The sequence below is a fragment of the Urocampus carinirostris genome, chromosome 11, assembly GCF_059441175.1.
Source record: "Urocampus carinirostris isolate Australia breed hairy pipefish chromosome 11, RoL_Ucar_1.0, whole genome shotgun sequence".
NCBI classification, from domain to species: domain Eukaryota; kingdom Metazoa; phylum Chordata; class Actinopteri; order Syngnathiformes; family Syngnathidae; genus Urocampus; species Urocampus carinirostris.
Window position 1 is genome coordinate 15,965,010 of NC_142359.1, and position 17,766 is coordinate 15,982,775.

Sequence of the window (17,766 nt, forward strand, 5' to 3'; positions counted from 1 at the left end):
GTTTGTGGCTTTGCCGGTGTTTTGCTATACAAGCAAAGACAAAAGACTATTTCCTGAACGACCAATAGCATAAACAAACTTGTTAAGCAAAAAAAACTGCTTTGTCGTGGTACTTTTACGAGATTCCCACTAGGACTGCCTTGTAAAACTAAAGTCACGGTAGAGAATAAAAGCTTCTGTCTTTACAAGCTGGACGTGTGCTACATGTTTGCGCTTTTGTTGTGCGAGTGCTTCCCCAGCAGGACATGATTGGCACACTGGTGAACTTTAAGGCCAGGGGGAGGAAGGAGGCCACATTGTCGGCCAGCCTTGACAAATGCATGGATCCCAAAAGGGCACTAAGAGTGTGTCACGTCCAAGCTGATGTTCCACCGTTACAGTGACCGACAGTTTGTTTTTCTAGACGTTGCAGATAAAACAGCAAAGCACATATTCACATTTTGGCAAACTACCTCTTGTACATTTTTATCTGCTTGAATGTTGATGTTTACAGAAACATCTTGAGGGGACTACAGACCCTCCGCAATAGGTAAGAAAACAGAGAAGTAGCGTTGCACGTCTATGTGATGATTCAAACACAAGAGTCACAAATGAAGCAGTTTCCCATGATTTGAAGCTTCAGGTTATCCGTTTCAGAGATAAGAGATTTGGTATTGTTGGAATACAGGCTCGGCAGGGAAGGCCCAAGAGAGTTGTTAGCCAATCTGTTGCACAAGGCAGGACCTACAGCACAGTTCTTTTTTTTTTTATTAATTCATGTTTTGTTTTTGTTTTTTTAGCTTTGTTTCATTTTTACAGGAAGGGAAATTGGATTTCTATTCATTTCTTGGAACAAGATTATTTTATTACATCCAGCCATAATCATCCATTCAATCATCCATTATCTGCACCGCCTATCCTTAGTAGGGTCGCGGGGGTGCTGGAGCCCATCTCAGCTAACTTCATGCAGTGCCCGGAGGTAACCCACGCAAGCACGGGGCGAACATGCAAAGTCCACACAGGAAGGTTTGATCTCACGACCTCAGAACTGTGCCGCACACGCGCTAACCACTGCGCAGCCGTGCCGCCTTGGTCATCATCAGTTATTTCAGAAATTGGCTAAGAAAAAGCTTTATTGGTTTTGTTTTTTTTTGGAATAAATTGAAGGGATAAGTGGAGCAAGAGTCAAAACACTCGTTTCCTCTAAATTGACTTTAACCAGGAAGGATCAAAATTTTTGTGGAACTAAGGGAACGAAGGTCATGATGCAGATGGTGCTTACAGCAGATTTTCATCCAAAGCCTACGGCAATCCTGGCATTAACTTCGACGTGGCCACTCTGCAAACAAATGAGCTTTTTCCTGCCATCTTCGCGTTGAGAATAAAAGGGGAAATTCAGGTGAATCAAATATTTCCCTCAGCTTCATTTCCACAAACTAATTTTTCCAGAGTGTTTCCAATCCATTAGGTAGCACTGATTGCGTTATTGTGACGACTTTTCCCAGGGCGTCGTGTAATTCCGCCGGACAAATCTACAAGCGACACCCCAGGGCTGCACGCACACACAAAAAATATGTTTTGGTACATAAACAAACCAAGAAAAGAAAAATCTAACTACTCAAATGTTGTTTTACTCACTGAGTCGTTTTCCTTCTGGGTCCACACTTTTAATTACACAACAAATGTTTGGCTATCCAAGTGAGATCTGCATGAATATTTATACAGTTTCATTTGTTGAGTGTTGATTGTAATTACATGGGAAAGATGGAAACACGAAATGATTTATTGCCAGGATTGCCGCTAGCACTAGTCAGCCAGAGAAAGTGAACTAGGTGGAAGTTACTAAATAAAAGCGTGTTCATACATAAACAGGTGATTGGGGGGTAGGTGGGGCAAAGAGTCCGTATTGCATGCTTCAAATTACGTTGTATTTCACCACCTCTCCTTCAGACTTTGTTGGTAGGTGAGTTGGCATCACTAAAAGGAAATTGACAAATGTACTTGAATTTGATATCCTGTGAACATATAGTGGCAGAATTTATTGGGGTGAGACTTTATAAATTTAGGAAGTGGCAAACATGGATTGGGACTGTTTGCATCTCCAGGCACATTGATCATTTGTGAACCATTCATTATGATAAGAGCAAAGCGGGTGCTGAATCTATGACTTAGGGCACTTCCCGACAGGGATAGAGAGCTAGAGAGGCAGTGAGAGAGAGCGAGTGAGCCAGACGTTGGAGGAGGGAAAGAAACAGGCTTCTACTTTAATGAAATGCTCTTACTGCTTAACTCACTGACACTGCTCAATAAGGCCTTCGATCAAGCAACACATATTGACAAGGGCTCCTCTGGCAAAGACTCTGCCGGATCAGAATGCTCTTATCTTTACCTTGGCAGAAGACTGGCGGGCCGGCAGAGGTCTCCTTCACTCTTTAAATAAGTGAAAAACATTCCATCCCCTGCAGGCTACTACCAAGGCTGAGGGGCATCCATGTTTACAGGTCTGTCTGCAGAGTCTTACTGATGCAAATGCGGGTGTTCAGAGTTATGAGATGTGTCAGAACCTGCCGGCGATGAACATTTATTCTTCACTTGGCTGGATCATGAAAACTAGCAATGCATGGGAAAGTGGGAAAATGCGGCTGCTAATCATTATTTTAAGTGTTTATTGTGGCCTGCTACATCACAGATGAACAATTGTTTGCAAAGCACCAAAGCATGTAATTATTCTACAAAAACAAACCACCTGTAGAGAACACCTTCCAATACCAATTACCAACTTGCTGGCTAGCTCGATCGTTAGCATCAATTAGCAGGAGCATACCACACAAATTATCACACAGGTTTTGGTTTCATCACAGGATGCAGGCAAAGTTATATAAAGATGCATGGGGAAGGAAACAAAAACATACAGTCACCCGTTTACTCACATATATAGCTAAACAAAAGCAACATATAAAAAACAGCCGTGAAAATTTATAGTTGGGCATAACAACATTTACATGTCGCAAGGCCTAGACTGTGAATTGATAATTGTGTCAGTAAGGGACAATTCCCAGAACATGTCAGACCCAAACACAAGTTTGCTAATATTTGTGGAATTATTGTGAAATCCTTGGCTAGATTTTGCCTCTTGGTATGACCGTCAAAGCCCTTTGACTCTCTGGAATCACCGCAAAAAGCCTCCTTACGCCTTTCTGCTCTATTTCTGCCCTGAACTCCAATCTCAGGACACAAAGTCCCTCTGAGCATCCCTCTTTTAGTGACCCCCGGCCATTTGGTTTCTCTTGTAGCCGTTTCGCCGAGTGACCTTCTCGGTGGTGAGCCAGCCCCAGGATCCCCACCAGCAAGGATCACTGCAGAGCTGCTACGACAGTGGACTGGACGAATCGGAGACACCGAGCAGCAAGAGTTCGTCGGGGCCTCGACTTGGAGCCTTGCCCCTGCCCGAGGACAGCTACGAGAGGACGACACCGGATGGCAGTGTCGGTGAGGCAGAGCACATGGAAAATGGTAGGGGCAAACACTGAAAGGAGAATAAGATAAGATAGAGGGAACACATACAACCATATACTGCCCAGGCCCCTCATTTAGGATGGCAGGTAGCTCATTACAGATATGCAAAAATATCTGCTATACTTCAAAATAGAAGATTAAATGCACCACACTAACATCCAGACGACACAGCACTTTCGCTTGTAGGTTAGGCATCCATCCGCCCATTCAATTTCAAGCTATGTTTTTATCCCGTTGCTATTCGAAGCTCACATAAGGGTAAAAAGTGGCCAAACTGGCTACCAGCCAATCACTAGGAGATTGCCAACAGCTTGGCCAGTGTGCTGCCCACTAAAATCCATGACATTCAAACTTCTCAAATGAATGTTAGGGTTTTTTCTTGAAGCTTCTTTGGACGATTCTGAAAGAAAGCTGCTTTGTCTTTAAAATAACGTGAATGGGGGTAGCAACCACGGGGGGTTAATATCCCACTTGAATTGGTAAGAAGCTATGTTGGCAGTTGCTGTGTGTTTGCCTGAAGGCTCACATGAAAGAGCTAATATTCCTCTAAACGTGGGATAGCCTTGATGTGTAAAGACAGCCTTTGAGTGAGACTGTGAGTTAATTCAAATGCTTTGAATTGGAGCAAATTCCATTTGAGTCAATGCAATCGTCCTACTTTTTGACAACACGTTGAGTTCAGATGTGGTTCACATAATTTAGTCCGGGATGGACAACTCAAACGCTACGTTAATGTCATAATAGAGCAATGGAACGGCAATTTCACAATTGTCCTGAACTGGCGAACCTTTAAGACAAATATAAGTAATTGATATTTGCGGCTTGACTTGGGAAATGTAAGACGATGTTGTATGTGAGATATGCAACTGACTTTAACATAAAGTGAGAAATAATTGGGATGTGATCTGGGCAGATAGCGAATGAATAACGTTCGGAAAATGGGACTGAATGCAAAGCAGTCCGACTAACATTCCGACATGAATTAGGTGGGATATAATTTGTGATCGGAGCAGTAATCGAAACCCTAAAATGAGTGCTGTCAAAAGCCTAAACTCAGTTATTTGGAGAGTGAACACAGATTTAAAGCATCCTTGAGGAAGACCTTTCGTCAACCATTTATGCTTGGCCACTCCTTTAAGAGGTCATCAGTTCATCCCTTGAGTGCAAAACAAATGCAATTATCTATCAGTTAGCACAATTATTGGCTAACTGCTCAAGCCTCTGTGGAGGCGTAGCTAATTAATGCCATTATCTACACTGTTCCTTATATATAGGGTTTCTGTTGCTTTCTATCCTTTGGCTTGAACTTTGCCATTGTCCGGTGATGTAGTTGAGTTCTGTATTTGCCTACATTGTTCCCTCTGACCTTAAGCCAACGTTCAGCAAGTTGTCGAAAACTTTCACGGGTGACAGACCTTGTTCAAAACAGGGCACCTTGACCATAGGCGATAACTTGAGCATATGGCATCAGGAATTTTGCAACCAAAGCATAGCTGGACTCTTCTCACTTATTCATGAGCTCAAGCCCACACACCATCAAACATTCATCAACTGCGAGAGATCGAGTCAAACGGCTAATCAAATTTGTCCGGGAACGAGCCTCATACATGTCTTGAAAAGGGTGACGTTGGTTGATCCCTCCCCCTTGGAATTCATCTCCAAACAAACACACATGCTGCCATGTCATCTGGATAATGGGCAAGCAATATCAAACCTCAGGGTGAGAATCACCACTGTCTCTACGCTTCATGTCGATAGTCCGCAGATATGATTCAGAACCAATGTTAGGAATTACAACTTGTTTGACTAAAACATCAAATTTTACTAGAGATACTTTGAATCGGTGAGCTGTGAGCTGAAGTACACGAATGGATACAGAGTCATGGAAACTAAGGTAAATTATAGATAGTTGATGGTGTGTTTTTATTTTGTAAGCATGACAAGAGCTATTCATCAAATTGTAGTAGTGAAGTTGAACTACTCTGTAAAAAGAACTATCTGGTTTTATTGTTTTCATCATATCGCTAAGAGCTTGATTGTGGCCGTACTGAATCGGGACTTGCTTGACAGTAGAAGGTTAGCGCTTGTGACTTAGCTTTCATCTCACTCCCACCTTTGCAGCAGTACACTGCCCACTTGACAAGGTCCGTGCCATTTAAACACCATGATGACTCACCTATTTGTCCACCTTAACTTGTTTGGTCAGAATTTAGAGTACCCAGGGAAGACGGTTGTCCATATGCTGCTTTTCTGACAGCTTTGCAGGCCAGGGAAGTTGCCAGCAGCCAGAAAATCGTTCAAATGTTCCTGCAAGACAAGGCGGAACCTTAAGGATGATCGCTTGCAGATAGAAGAACCTTTTACTGGCATGGACATCACTAAGAGTTCATCCACACCGACTGCCAAGATGGATGAAAAGTGCAAATATATTGCAGCCTCTAGAAAGAGTAATCGCTCGTCCGTGCATCCCTCCCACACTCTTTTGCACGGGCTATCCGACAAGGAAGCCAACATTTACTTATGAGGAGATCATATGAGGGACAAAACAGACGAGTCGAATTAGGCAGTTTCAAATCAAAATAATAACAGTTGCTTAGTTTACTATTTTACCTTTATTTTACCGTTATTTTACCGTTATTTTATTTACGTTTGGTTTGTGTGAGTGTACTTCCTTACAAAACTGTTGTTGTTGCGTCTGGCAATTTCCAAAACCCAGTTAATAATAAGTGTGTTTGTACGCTAACGAGGAAGGCGCGATTGTGAAGCCAGATGGCGAAGAAAGTGAGTTTAATTAAAACCATTCATATTTCAAGAGCGAGAGTGGCAAAGGCTCCGGTCTAAGGGTTGATTTCCCTAATGGTAGTGGAGGGATGCTTGCGGATGCAGAAGACATGCATACTCTCCGTCCTGAAAAGGTTATGGCCCCCGTGTGTGCACAAATACCCAAATGCAAAGACAAAAACAATCAGGACTGAAAAGAAACCCAGTGCGTTTTTTTTTTGTTTTTTGTTTTTTTTTTAATTGCAAAATTGTGGTCCATTCATAGGAAAGCAACAAACAAAACGTCTTTCAGGGTTTGTACAGGTGCTTGAAATCCTTGAAAATGCTTGACTTTGAATGGTATGTTTGCAGTGGTTAAAAAGTGTTTTAATTTTGGCTGAAGCTCTTGTTAATGCTTGAAATTGTTGTCATCCTTCTGAAAATGATTCTGACATTGCTTTCTGGTGGCTTCGCTTTCCCCCTGCATTCCGTCTTCGATCAATATTAACTGCATCTGGCATTTCCTTGTACAGCTTTGTCCAATCGCTTTCTACAGGAAAAGTGCAAGCTACACCTAGAAAGGCCACTATAATATGCGTATTAAGGATCACATCTGTATCATATAAATTTACTGGGCCATGCAACAAATTAAGGTAGAGTTTACCACTGGTAATCTGGATTGAGAAGAAACAGAAAATGTCATATTTACCCAACATCGATATCGGTGGTTCTTAGAGTGTTCCCCCCTCCAAGGGTGTGAGGCTCCGTCAAGAAGGGGCATGGGTGCCTTGGACCTCGGCAAACTGTATTTGTTTTTTCAGAGAATCAAGTCCAATTGCACCTCACATACGCTAGGGAGCAGTAGCGCTCTCATTCCAGTGTTTTGCTTGGATTTAACCTCCACGTCCTTCATATAGGAGGATAAACATTGGATATGAAGCATAGATACGAAGAGGTGCAAACCCTCAAGTGACGCTATCAAAAAAATAAAAACAAAACAACAGATACAAGGAGACGGACTTCTTGTGGGTGCGCAAGAAGATTAATTAAGAATCACTAACCTATATGAGTAGATATTTGTCTCAAAAACATTTATTAACGATTGAGACATGTTCTAAATATAATTAGTCTTGACAACTGCACATGCAAATTTCAAAGTGGCGTACTTAACTTCCAAATATTAGACTTGCTGAAACCATTTCCTGGCTGAAATCATCATTGCAGCTTTTGATCAAGCCACTTCAGTGGTGCGTGCATGTATGTGTCCATCGTAGATGCGCCTAAATAAACTTTTTTTTTTCATCTTTATGGGGTTTATGTTGGCATTCGGACTGTATTTGAAGCAATATTTCATCCTGGAATAAAAATAAACCTCGAGAATGCGTGTTGAATGTGCGTGCTGAGCTGTTTTGCCGGGCAATGTCGATTCTGGCTTCTTTTTGCGAGGACTTCGTCTTTTACATTGTTTGATAGCATCAAATTGATCATGTTGAAAAGACAGGCTCAGGTTTTGTTGGTCTGGATAAATGTTCAACTCAACTTATATTTGCTTCAGTAGATTTTGCACTGCGTGTCTCTTATCCATCACCGGCATCACACTGCCTCTTGTTTTCTGATATCCCTTCCCCAGGCGAGGCGACATTGAGTCAGATATAGGGTGAACAAGAAGAGCCAGCCAGATAACGCAGAGCGAGGGACATGATGGCGGCGTGATAGCCGTCGAGCGAATGACTAACGCCTCGCAACAAACGCTTGGGAAGCAGATGGAGCAGCGTGAGGGGAAGCCTGGAGAAAAATCATTAATGGATGCATAAAAAGTAAACGCAAGTCGTGGAGAAGGGGGTGGCGGGGATCTGGATGACGGCATCGTCGGATAAGATATCAGTGGGGAGTGGCTGCTGACAGAGAAGTGATTGATCACTACTCTGCTGGAGCAGGCAGGTATTAAAATGAGATCCTCTCCAAGGTCCGGCATCCTCTGCGCCCTAAAAATACCTCCATTTGGACATACAATTTCCAGGTATCAAAGTAAGAGAGGATTCAGACTAGTGATGTGTCGTTTGTGAACAAAAAAACGTTTTTTGAAAGTAAACGATTGGAGCCAGCTCCTATTCAATAATGAGCAGGCTCCCTTCCAAACACCCACTCGTTATCCCTCTCTCTTCATCTCACTCTCTTTATTTTTCATCTCTATTTATCTCTCTCTTTTACTCTCTCTTCTCTATCTTTTTCTATCTTCTTTGTCTCGCTTTCTCTTTTTTCTTTCTATATGTCTTATTATTGCTGTCATTTTATTGGTTTCGATTTCTCTCTCTATATAAGTCTTTGTTTTCTTTCTCTCTTTCTTTCTGTTTCTTCCCTTCTACCTCACTTTTGGTTCATTCTATTTATTTTGCTTTAACTGTCCTTTTATTTCTCTATATCTATTTTTTCTTCCCTATTTTTCTCATACTTTCTGTCTTTCTCAATTTCTCTCTATCTCAATACCTATCACTTCATCACTCTTTATTTATTTATTTATTCTGCATTTCTTTCTAAATTTTCGTTTTTTTTCTCTTTCTCTCGCTTTCCCTCTTTCTCTGTTGCTTGATCTCTCTATTTTTGTCTGTCTCTCTTTTCCTCCCTCTTCAATTCTATTTCTCATTCTCTTTCTTTTTCTCTTTCCCTACCCCCCCCACCCTCTCTCTTTCTCTCTTCCTCCCTCTCCCTCTTGGCCGATATGGGTGTCATCTGTTTGTTTTTTTGCTTTGTATAAAGAATATGAAAGTTTAAATTAGGTAAAAGTTAACAGCATATTCAAACAATAAAGGTTAATATAATACATTGGTACACAGTAGTTTGATAAATAATAAAGTATGATAAATTTTCATAGCTAATTAATCATTAAAAACATGAAGAACCATTTGGGAGCAAAAAGAGCAATCTGTTAAGTACAGACAAGTAAGACATGATAATTATTCTCATGCTATCCGGATGAAACTACAGCTCCAAGGGCCCTCACGGATTCGAACAGCTCGGGACACTATCTCATCAGTGCACCTTCTCATAGAAACCTAAAACTATTGCATAAAAAAAAAAAAAAACAACTTTGATGTCTAAAAAATGAAAACCTCACGGAAAACAGAAAATATAATGGTATTCTTTCCAGCAAGTAAGGGGCACTTGCATAAAATGGCACATAATACAATGGTGGTGTTTTTCCCAAGACCAACGTGCATCTGCCACCATGTGTTTAATCTTTAAAAAACATCTATCATCTCATCTCATTAGCAGCACCGCTTATCCTCAGTAGGGTTGCGGGGTGCTGGAGCCCAACATGTTCCTAACAAATACTGTTTTACCATCGACTCAGGGTTTTCCAAAAACATTGACCTTGTATGAAGACCTGAACATTCTTTCGAACATGAGGAAGATTCGGTCTAATCGCTCGGAATGAAAAGACTATATATTTTGACCAGTAGGTGCCGCTACTACTACGATGTAATATAAGGTTTCTTCATGCTTTAAAGATCATTTTTACGAGGTTTCAAGCAGACTGGTTCACGGAAATCAATGTTAGCCGGCACGCATACATTTTTGTCACCACTAAACAAATTTATCACAAGAATATCTTATGGTCCTGATTAGCAAGAGATATTGTAGATATTTCGGAGTTATTGTGTTAGGTCATTGCTTTTTTAAAGTGGTAAAATTTTAAGAAAATATAGAAATACGGGCCAAAATTAGCCCAACATCACCGTCCATGCCTGTAAATTCTAGGATCTATTTGTGATAGACTGATTTGTGCTTATCAGGACCCCAGACGTGTGTGCCAATTTCTGTAGCTCTCGGTCAAATGCTGGGATTTTTTTTTTTTCTACCCTCGGGCTGCTACACAAACATTCTTTTTTTTGTTGCATGTCAACTTCAAAATACAAACAATTTCACTGGACTTGATAGGTATGTAAAATGTATTGTGTTTTAAAGTATACTATATATCCTAAGTGTCATACTTGAGTTACCCACATACTGGTTCCGAAAATAGCTCACGGGTGATTTGTCATTGTGACTTTCTAGGAAATTTGATCCAAACTGGCATGATGTTTTAGTAGTCGGCTGGCGTATTTTACTTCTAATAATTACAACCTGGTAATAACATAGTAACAACAGTATAATAGCACATGTTATTTTAGCAAGGGCTATCAAACTGGTAGCCCTTTAAGCTAATCAGTAACAAAAAGTAGCCCTCAGCTTTAAAATCGACCCCTGCTGTATATTTTTTAGCATAACAGCCAATGTATTTACGAAAAATAAAATAGAAAATAATCATCAGCAAGTCACAAGTAGGGCCCTAATACAGGGTTCATACACGTTTTCCGAGTATTTTTTTAAATACTTCAAAGCAAGTTTACCAATTTCCCTAGTACAACTAAAAGAAATATAGTGTGAAATTCACAAACCCACAAATATATCTGGAATTCTCATATGAACATCTTCCGTGTCCATTTATCAAATTATTTCTAGAATTTGTGTAAATCACAATGATATTTGTGGATCTGAACAACATATACATATTTTGGAAGAACAGTTCCCCATAAAGGAGTTTGCTTAGTACACATTTCAGTGTTTGGATGTAGCATGCACTGACCCACAGGGACGACTGATACTTCATAGTGCAATGCCATACAAACTAATGCCAGCTGAAATGCAATGACAAAAAGAAGCCACCAGAGAGCAATGTCAGTGTCATTTTTAAGCAGGCCTGTTGAGAAACAGTGCTACAATGCAATTGCAAACAATTTCAAGCATTTTCAAGCAATTCAACCACGTTTCCTTCCTTGAAAATGCAAGATAATAATTCAAGCATCTTCAACAATTTCAAGCACAAACCCTGCTAATAATGGTAAATGGCAAATGGACAGCATTTCCAGTGCTTTAAACAGTCGCTGGACCCCCCTATCAAAAGCACTTTACAATGTACTTCACAGTTACCCACACACTTACATAGTAATACAAATACACAATAACAATAATACAAAATTTAAAAAATCAAATTCTGACCTTTACAAAGGGCATCTGAAATGAAGCATCGTCCTCCCCCCACCAAATTGGAGCCAAAATTAAAATTCCATGGCAACCCCCAAAAAAACCCATTGGTGAATTGCCTTTTGCCTTTAATAATAACACTCGCTAAAATGTCCTCAACCGCCAAGTGATTTTGGCATTGCTACACGACACTCAAACAAAAACTTTGTCATGGCAGCTCCGAGACATGATTGTGTTTTTAATGAGGGCCCGCAGTCATGTTGTTGTGCAGTGAAGCACAAATCTGGCTCCGAATCAAACAATCGCCGTCCTGTCTTTTTTTTGCCTTTTTTTCTTTGTTATTTTGTTTTTATGCTAGCAGCTTAAGCGCATACCAGGTGTCGCGTTTTGGTGGTTTTCCCTCCCACCAACATCGTCTTTTATTGTGAAGGACACACAATGTGGCATAAAAGCGGCAAAGTGCTGTTGCTTTGAATAGCTAATAATGTCAGTGTCGTGCATATGTTGCTGACTTCACAATTGCAAAACAATAGTATTTTATTTTTGTTATTATTTTCTTTGCACTCGGGTGGGGAGGAGCGCCGACGGATGCAAGAACACGCACTGGAGGCGTTCACACGTTGTCTAGGTTTGACACTCGGACGACGCCGCTTCATGCATTCATTCATGCGCCCGCCAAACATATCTCACAGCACAAGGCACAGACGGCTTGAGCATAATAACGTAGAAACAAGTTTCTCCTCATCTGCGGGGAAAGTGACGTGGCCGTCTGTTTGCTAAGCGTGTGCGAAAATTCTCATTTCAAATCATATAAATATGATTCATCAACCTCAGTCAATAGCTCCCCTTATTAATAACAAGCAAAATGGCCTAGTGTTGCCAAGCCGAAGATTAAAGTTCGAGTGGTCAGTTTTCGGGAGATGCAGCACCCAATTATGCCGCCTTGGGTCGTTGGAGACCACATGAAATCAGGCCACACGAAAGCAGATGTTAATCGATTTTGTTGGTATTTTTTAGGGGTTCCTTGACACGAAACCTAGCTTAACACACTCCTGAATGCCTAAAGTACAACTGTGTACATTTTCAGGTAATTTGGTTCGGTCGCTCCGAGGCCTATACGGCGTATACAAACCGAAAGACACAAATTGGGATGTATAAAGTAGTTTAGATTGCAATTCCCTTGAACATAAACTTTACAAACACAACACGGCATTGATTTACTCAAAGCAAGACAGGCCATGTAAAATTGAAAACAAACGATATTTATCGAAACAAGTATATATTATGTAACAAGTACTCAATAATTATTTCAGCATCCTCCTTGGTTAAAGTTAACACATCTGCAGAACAGTGTTAAGATCTTGGGTTCAAATCCAGCTAGCAACCTTCCTGCCCTGAGTTTGCTTGTTCTGCCAGCGCGTGTTTCCTCCGGTCACTCTGGTTCCTTCCTTCATTCCAAAAACATGTATAGCAAGTGAATAACTGTACATGTTTTTAAAATGACCTCCAAATTGTCCCTAGGTATGAGTAGGTACGTTACTCCGTGCCCTGCGACTGGCCGTCAACAGGTTCAGGGTGCCCCCTGCCAAAAGATGCTATCTTCCCGACGCTAGTGAGGATAAGCGATGCATATAATGAATGGATGATCCTGTTTAGTTCATTCCTCACTTGCAGGATTTTTTATTGTTTTATTGTTTTATTAGACACAGCAGAACAGGATTTTGCAGACTTCATCTTCATTAGCAAACTATGATGACCTCGCCTGCTACCATTGACTAAGATGATCCAGAATAGAGCTAAAATTGGCAAGAGAAAACTAGAGAAAAACGTAAAATTTGACAGCTGTAGCCTAATCATCAATTCCAAACAGTCTCAAAAGGCTGCAGAATCCACCATTAAAACATTCCCTGATCGAAAACTTACATTAGGGCAAAGACAAACTCAGCGAAAGGAAAATTAAGAAACTTTGAGAAGGGGTGGCACATGAAGTAGTCCCTCTTCCAGGATAACCTGGCTGCACTTGGCAATGCAGAGTCAATATCTATGTTGCAATCTGGCAATGGCGCTGTCGTCTAAAACTATAGGGCTCAGCCCTCATTCTCGTTTTCTTTTGGTGCAGTAGTAAATATGTGCTCGTCTTTGTTATCGTCATCTTGAATGGTCACATAATCAAAAAAACAAAGGATGTAAACAACTGGGGGCAAAACTGAAAATGATGCAGCTTACTGCCAAATATTCAAAGTCGGTGTAGCCCTTGCCATAAAACCCTGTTCTATGCATCAGGTGCGGGTGCTCAGTGAAATTTCCAGGCACATTTTTCTTCCTCACTCAGCCACCGGAAAGGACAATAAAACGTGGTCAAAATCACTCATACGCTATACTATAGATGGATTATGTTGTGGGTTTAAAACCTTTGGGTCTACCATGTCTGCTGTTCTTGACAGTAGTTGGTAGTTCGGTTTTAAACATGACATATTGCTCTCCTTGGGTATTGTTCCAGCGGCTATGTTGTTTGGTTTTAGCGAAGAGCAATAACAAATGGTCAGGGATGTCTTCTTTGTACACACACTTCTTTACACACCCATTGCGATGATTCATTCCTTATCTGTGAATATTCACACCTCCTTGCCATTTTGACCTTAAGAGAGAGGAATCATTGAAATATGTAGACGCATCACCCCAACCCCTCACCGATGTTTGCGCTTGTTCTCGCCCTTGCCCTGGGTTTGTATCGTGCATGCAGAAAGCGAGCCCGCTAGCTGCTCGACCTCTGACATTTGAGATACTTGTTGAAATAAGCAAAAAGTTCAGTGTAGAGAAAAGACAGATTTTTGTTGTTGTTGTTGTTGTTTTTTTTTTTTTTTTTTGCAAATAAGCAAGTTTTGTGAATCGGGATCAAATCATCCCCAAAAATATATGTATTGTTATTCACCATTTTAAAGAATACCAAAAGGTGGCTCCTGATAATTAGAATATCCATGTCAATTTAACATGTATACTGACAACATGACACTCTTTATTTTCTGCATATAAAAATACAATATGAATGCATTTCTAATTACTGCGAAAAACCAGAAAAAAAGATTGTTCTACAGCAGTGGTTCCCAAAGTGGGCCGTACCGCCCCCAGAGGAAAGATCTTGGGGCCGTGAGGAAGAAGAAAGCGCTAAAGGGGCGGGAGGGGGGCGGCCGTTCGAAGTCGAAGTCATAAGTTTGAATGTAGTGCGGTTGTTAAACTGCAAAGCACTGCGTTTTTTTAAGGTTTTGTAGTGAGTGATGGAGCTTTGGCCGACCACAATTGTTACTGTTCGAATTTTAAAAGCACCGACCAATCAGAGGCAAGTTTTAATAATAGCACAATCCAATAAGTTCAATTCAAAGTTTGCAAGCACCACACTATGCCACACCCACCGTGCAAGGTCATTGAGTGTCATGGCGGACTCAACAGAGTCAACAAACGAGAAGGAAACGAAGCTTGCACCAAAAAAGGGCGGTACATCACTTGTTTGGACCTATTTTGGTTTTGACGAAGCGTACGTGCAACAGAAGAAAACACCGATTGCAGAATTTTCTTTTGCATAGTCACTAGCTCCAGAGGACTCACAAGTCATTTGTACCAGCACCTTAAAAATGATCACGGCATGTAAAAAGGATTACAAGTAAGAGACAAAGAAGGTGCATCTACAAGTGGACTGGGAGGTAAACAAACCTCCATTAAAGCGGCATTTGTGACCTTCACATGTACGAAAAAAGTTTGCAAAGGCACAAAGAAATAACCAATCCTGCGACTAGCTAAACATATCTAATAGTGTCCAACCTCAAAACTGCATTATCGATTAGAGGAAACTATTTTTATTTATGTTTTATTTAAGTTAATAAGTGAAATGTTAGAATAAGAATAATAAATAGTTGTAGCAGCAGTGTTAATAAGTTAGCAGGAATGGTGGGTTTGAATTAATACCTTTCTTGCACTGATGAGCATGCTGCAGTAGCACACGGGGCATTTTATATTACACTTACTGCAGACATGTCATGGTTACAGCCTTAAAAGTATGTGGACTATTTTTAGTGCGCAATGTTTACATTTTGATAGTGTGCACAATTTATTTTTGTTGTTGTTTACTTTGGTGTGGGTTATTTACTTTGGTGTTGAGCGATAGTAACACAATGGAGAGCCAAAGGGGGTGCCAACCTGCAAACGTTTGGGAACCATTGGTCTACGGTTTCTTAATCAACAGGAGATATATGTATATATATATTTTTTTTTTTTTTGTTTTTTCAAAAGTTCAGTGTATCTTATCCAAGACCATGCATTGTAGCATTATTTTTGTCTATAAGTTTGTGTATGTGTGAGTGTGTTTATACCTGTTTCATTCCCATGTATTTTTGGCTCCTAGCTGACTCAATTCGTCAAAAAACGATCCTCATTAAATGATCATTCTGAATATAACCAAAAATGATTTTTACGGTGGACGCAAGATCTTAACCATGAGCCTAATCCAGCCTGAAATTCGGGTTGGGTCGGGCCTAAATTGCCAATCATTATGTTGGGGTTTGGGCTGGTCTGGTCGTCTCTCTTTTTTTTATAAACCCGTCATTGTGTTTTGTTTATTTTTCTATGTCTTAGGGACGTACTACTGTTGTGGTTTAAGTGCCGTGTTGACTCCGTCCACCTCTCGTGTAGGCCATGTTGCTGCTCCCCTCGCTCTACTGCAGCCAAAATCACCCCTCCTCCTACTGAGTGCTCACAAATAAAATATGAAAATTCGGATGTGCTGTGGGCCCGGTCCATCAAATCAAGTTAGTTGGCCGGGCTCTGGCTGGTTTGTGTCAGGCAAGCATGTGGTCTTCCTTTGGTTTTCCAGACTTCTCGCCAGTTTAATACTGCCACTAACTAGCCAGTACATGGAACTCTGTCAATAATATGACATATGTACATATGTCTATATATATATATATATATATATATATATATATATATATATATATATATATATGTATATATATATATATGGGCAGCACGGCGATGCAGTGGTTAGCACGAGGGGCACAGTTCTGTGGTCATGAGATCAAACCTCCTGTGTGGAGTTTGCATCTTCTCCCCGTGCTTACGTGGGTTTTCTCCGGGCAATCCGGTTTCCTCCCTCATTCCAAAAACATGCGTTTCAGGTTTATTGGCCAAATTCCACATTCCCCCTATGTGTAAATGAGCGAGTGAGTTCTCTGTCTCTGAGTGCCCTGCGACTGGCTGGCAACCAGTTCAGGGTGGGATGGGCTCCAGCACCCCCGCGACCCTACTGAGGATAAGCGGTGCAGATAATGGATGGATGGTTTTCTGTGTTTTCTAGTTTACATTGTAAACATCCCATGAAGGCAAACATTTGTTTTGAAATAAATGACAAAAATGGAGATACATTTGTTCATTTAGTCTTGCAACACAACGATATGCATCACAAAAAATGACGCAGTGGCCTTGAGGTCCCCCATTGGGTTAAGGACGACAGTGGCCACAAGCAGAAGAGCACAAAGTATCCTCTTTTATTTTGGAGCCGAGATCTCATTATTCCCACTTGTTTATTTCCTTCAAGGAGCAGACAATTACTTGGCTGAAGAAATCCTCTGCAAGAAGATGGCTGATTACAGAAGTATCTAAATATTGCAGGATGCTCATTATCTCCCGACCTCGAGCAACCCCCCCGCCCCACAAATGAAAAAAAAAAAAGCGGATGGCGCTAATTCCCTTCTGTTTCGAGAGCATGGCGACGTGTGCTGTGTCCGACAAGACTCCGAGCCCTGCAGACGCTCGTGATGCAGAGAATTAACTACGTGTGCTTTTAATAATAAGGGTTCGTACAGGTGCTTGAAATCCTTGTAAATACTTGATGTTAAAATTAGAATGCTTGATTTTTGGGTGAAGTGCTTGTAAATGACTAAACTCTGGATCATGTTTCTCAACAAGTCTGCTTTAAAATGTCGCTGACATTGCTCTCTAGTGGCTTCGCTTTGGCATTGCATTTCTTCTTCATTCGTGACTAACTGCAGCTGGCATTAGTTTGTGTAGGCATTCATTTTCTTTTTTTTTTCATGTATTGCCAATGCATTGGTTTTTAATACTCTATTAACAGACACAGTAAAATAAAATATATGTATTTTCCTTCCAGGCCTTTCTGCCAAATTGTAAACCCAACGTGGCCCTCCACACATGAGGTTTGCCCAACCCTGTCCTAGAATATGATACGCATCAGGTCCCGGTGCACAGTGCAATATCCAGGCACATGTTTAACTCAGCCACTGGAAAGGGCAATAAAACAATTATATTAGGTCAACATTTGTTATAAGCTTATATATATATTATAGGGGATCACTTTGGGAGCTTAGAACATCTGGTTTTGAATATGATCAACATATTGTCCTCCTTGGGTATTGTTCAAGCGGCTTTTTGTTTTGTTTTAGGGAAGCGCGATTACAATTGGTCATGGATGTCTTC

The 17,766-nt window shown here is 40.8% G+C and overlaps 1 protein-coding gene across 5 annotated transcripts in view; it reads left to right on the forward strand.

Moving 5' to 3' along the window:
• Positions 1-17,766, forward strand: part of pcdh7b (protocadherin 7b) — a 123,710-nt gene that overhangs the window by 60,974 nt on the left and 44,970 nt on the right. For 2 of the 5 annotated variants that reach the window (XM_088347585.1, XM_088347587.1), the window contains exon 2: positions 3,273-3,468. The exons of 2 other annotated variants lie outside the window; for them this stretch is intronic. In XM_088347585.1, the coding sequence (XP_088203711.1) occupies positions 3,273-3,468 (196 nt within the window). Of the gene's footprint in view, positions 1-3,272; positions 3,493-17,766 lie in introns of all 5 variants that reach the window. One more of the 5 variants, XM_088347584.1, reaches the window with a different exon arrangement.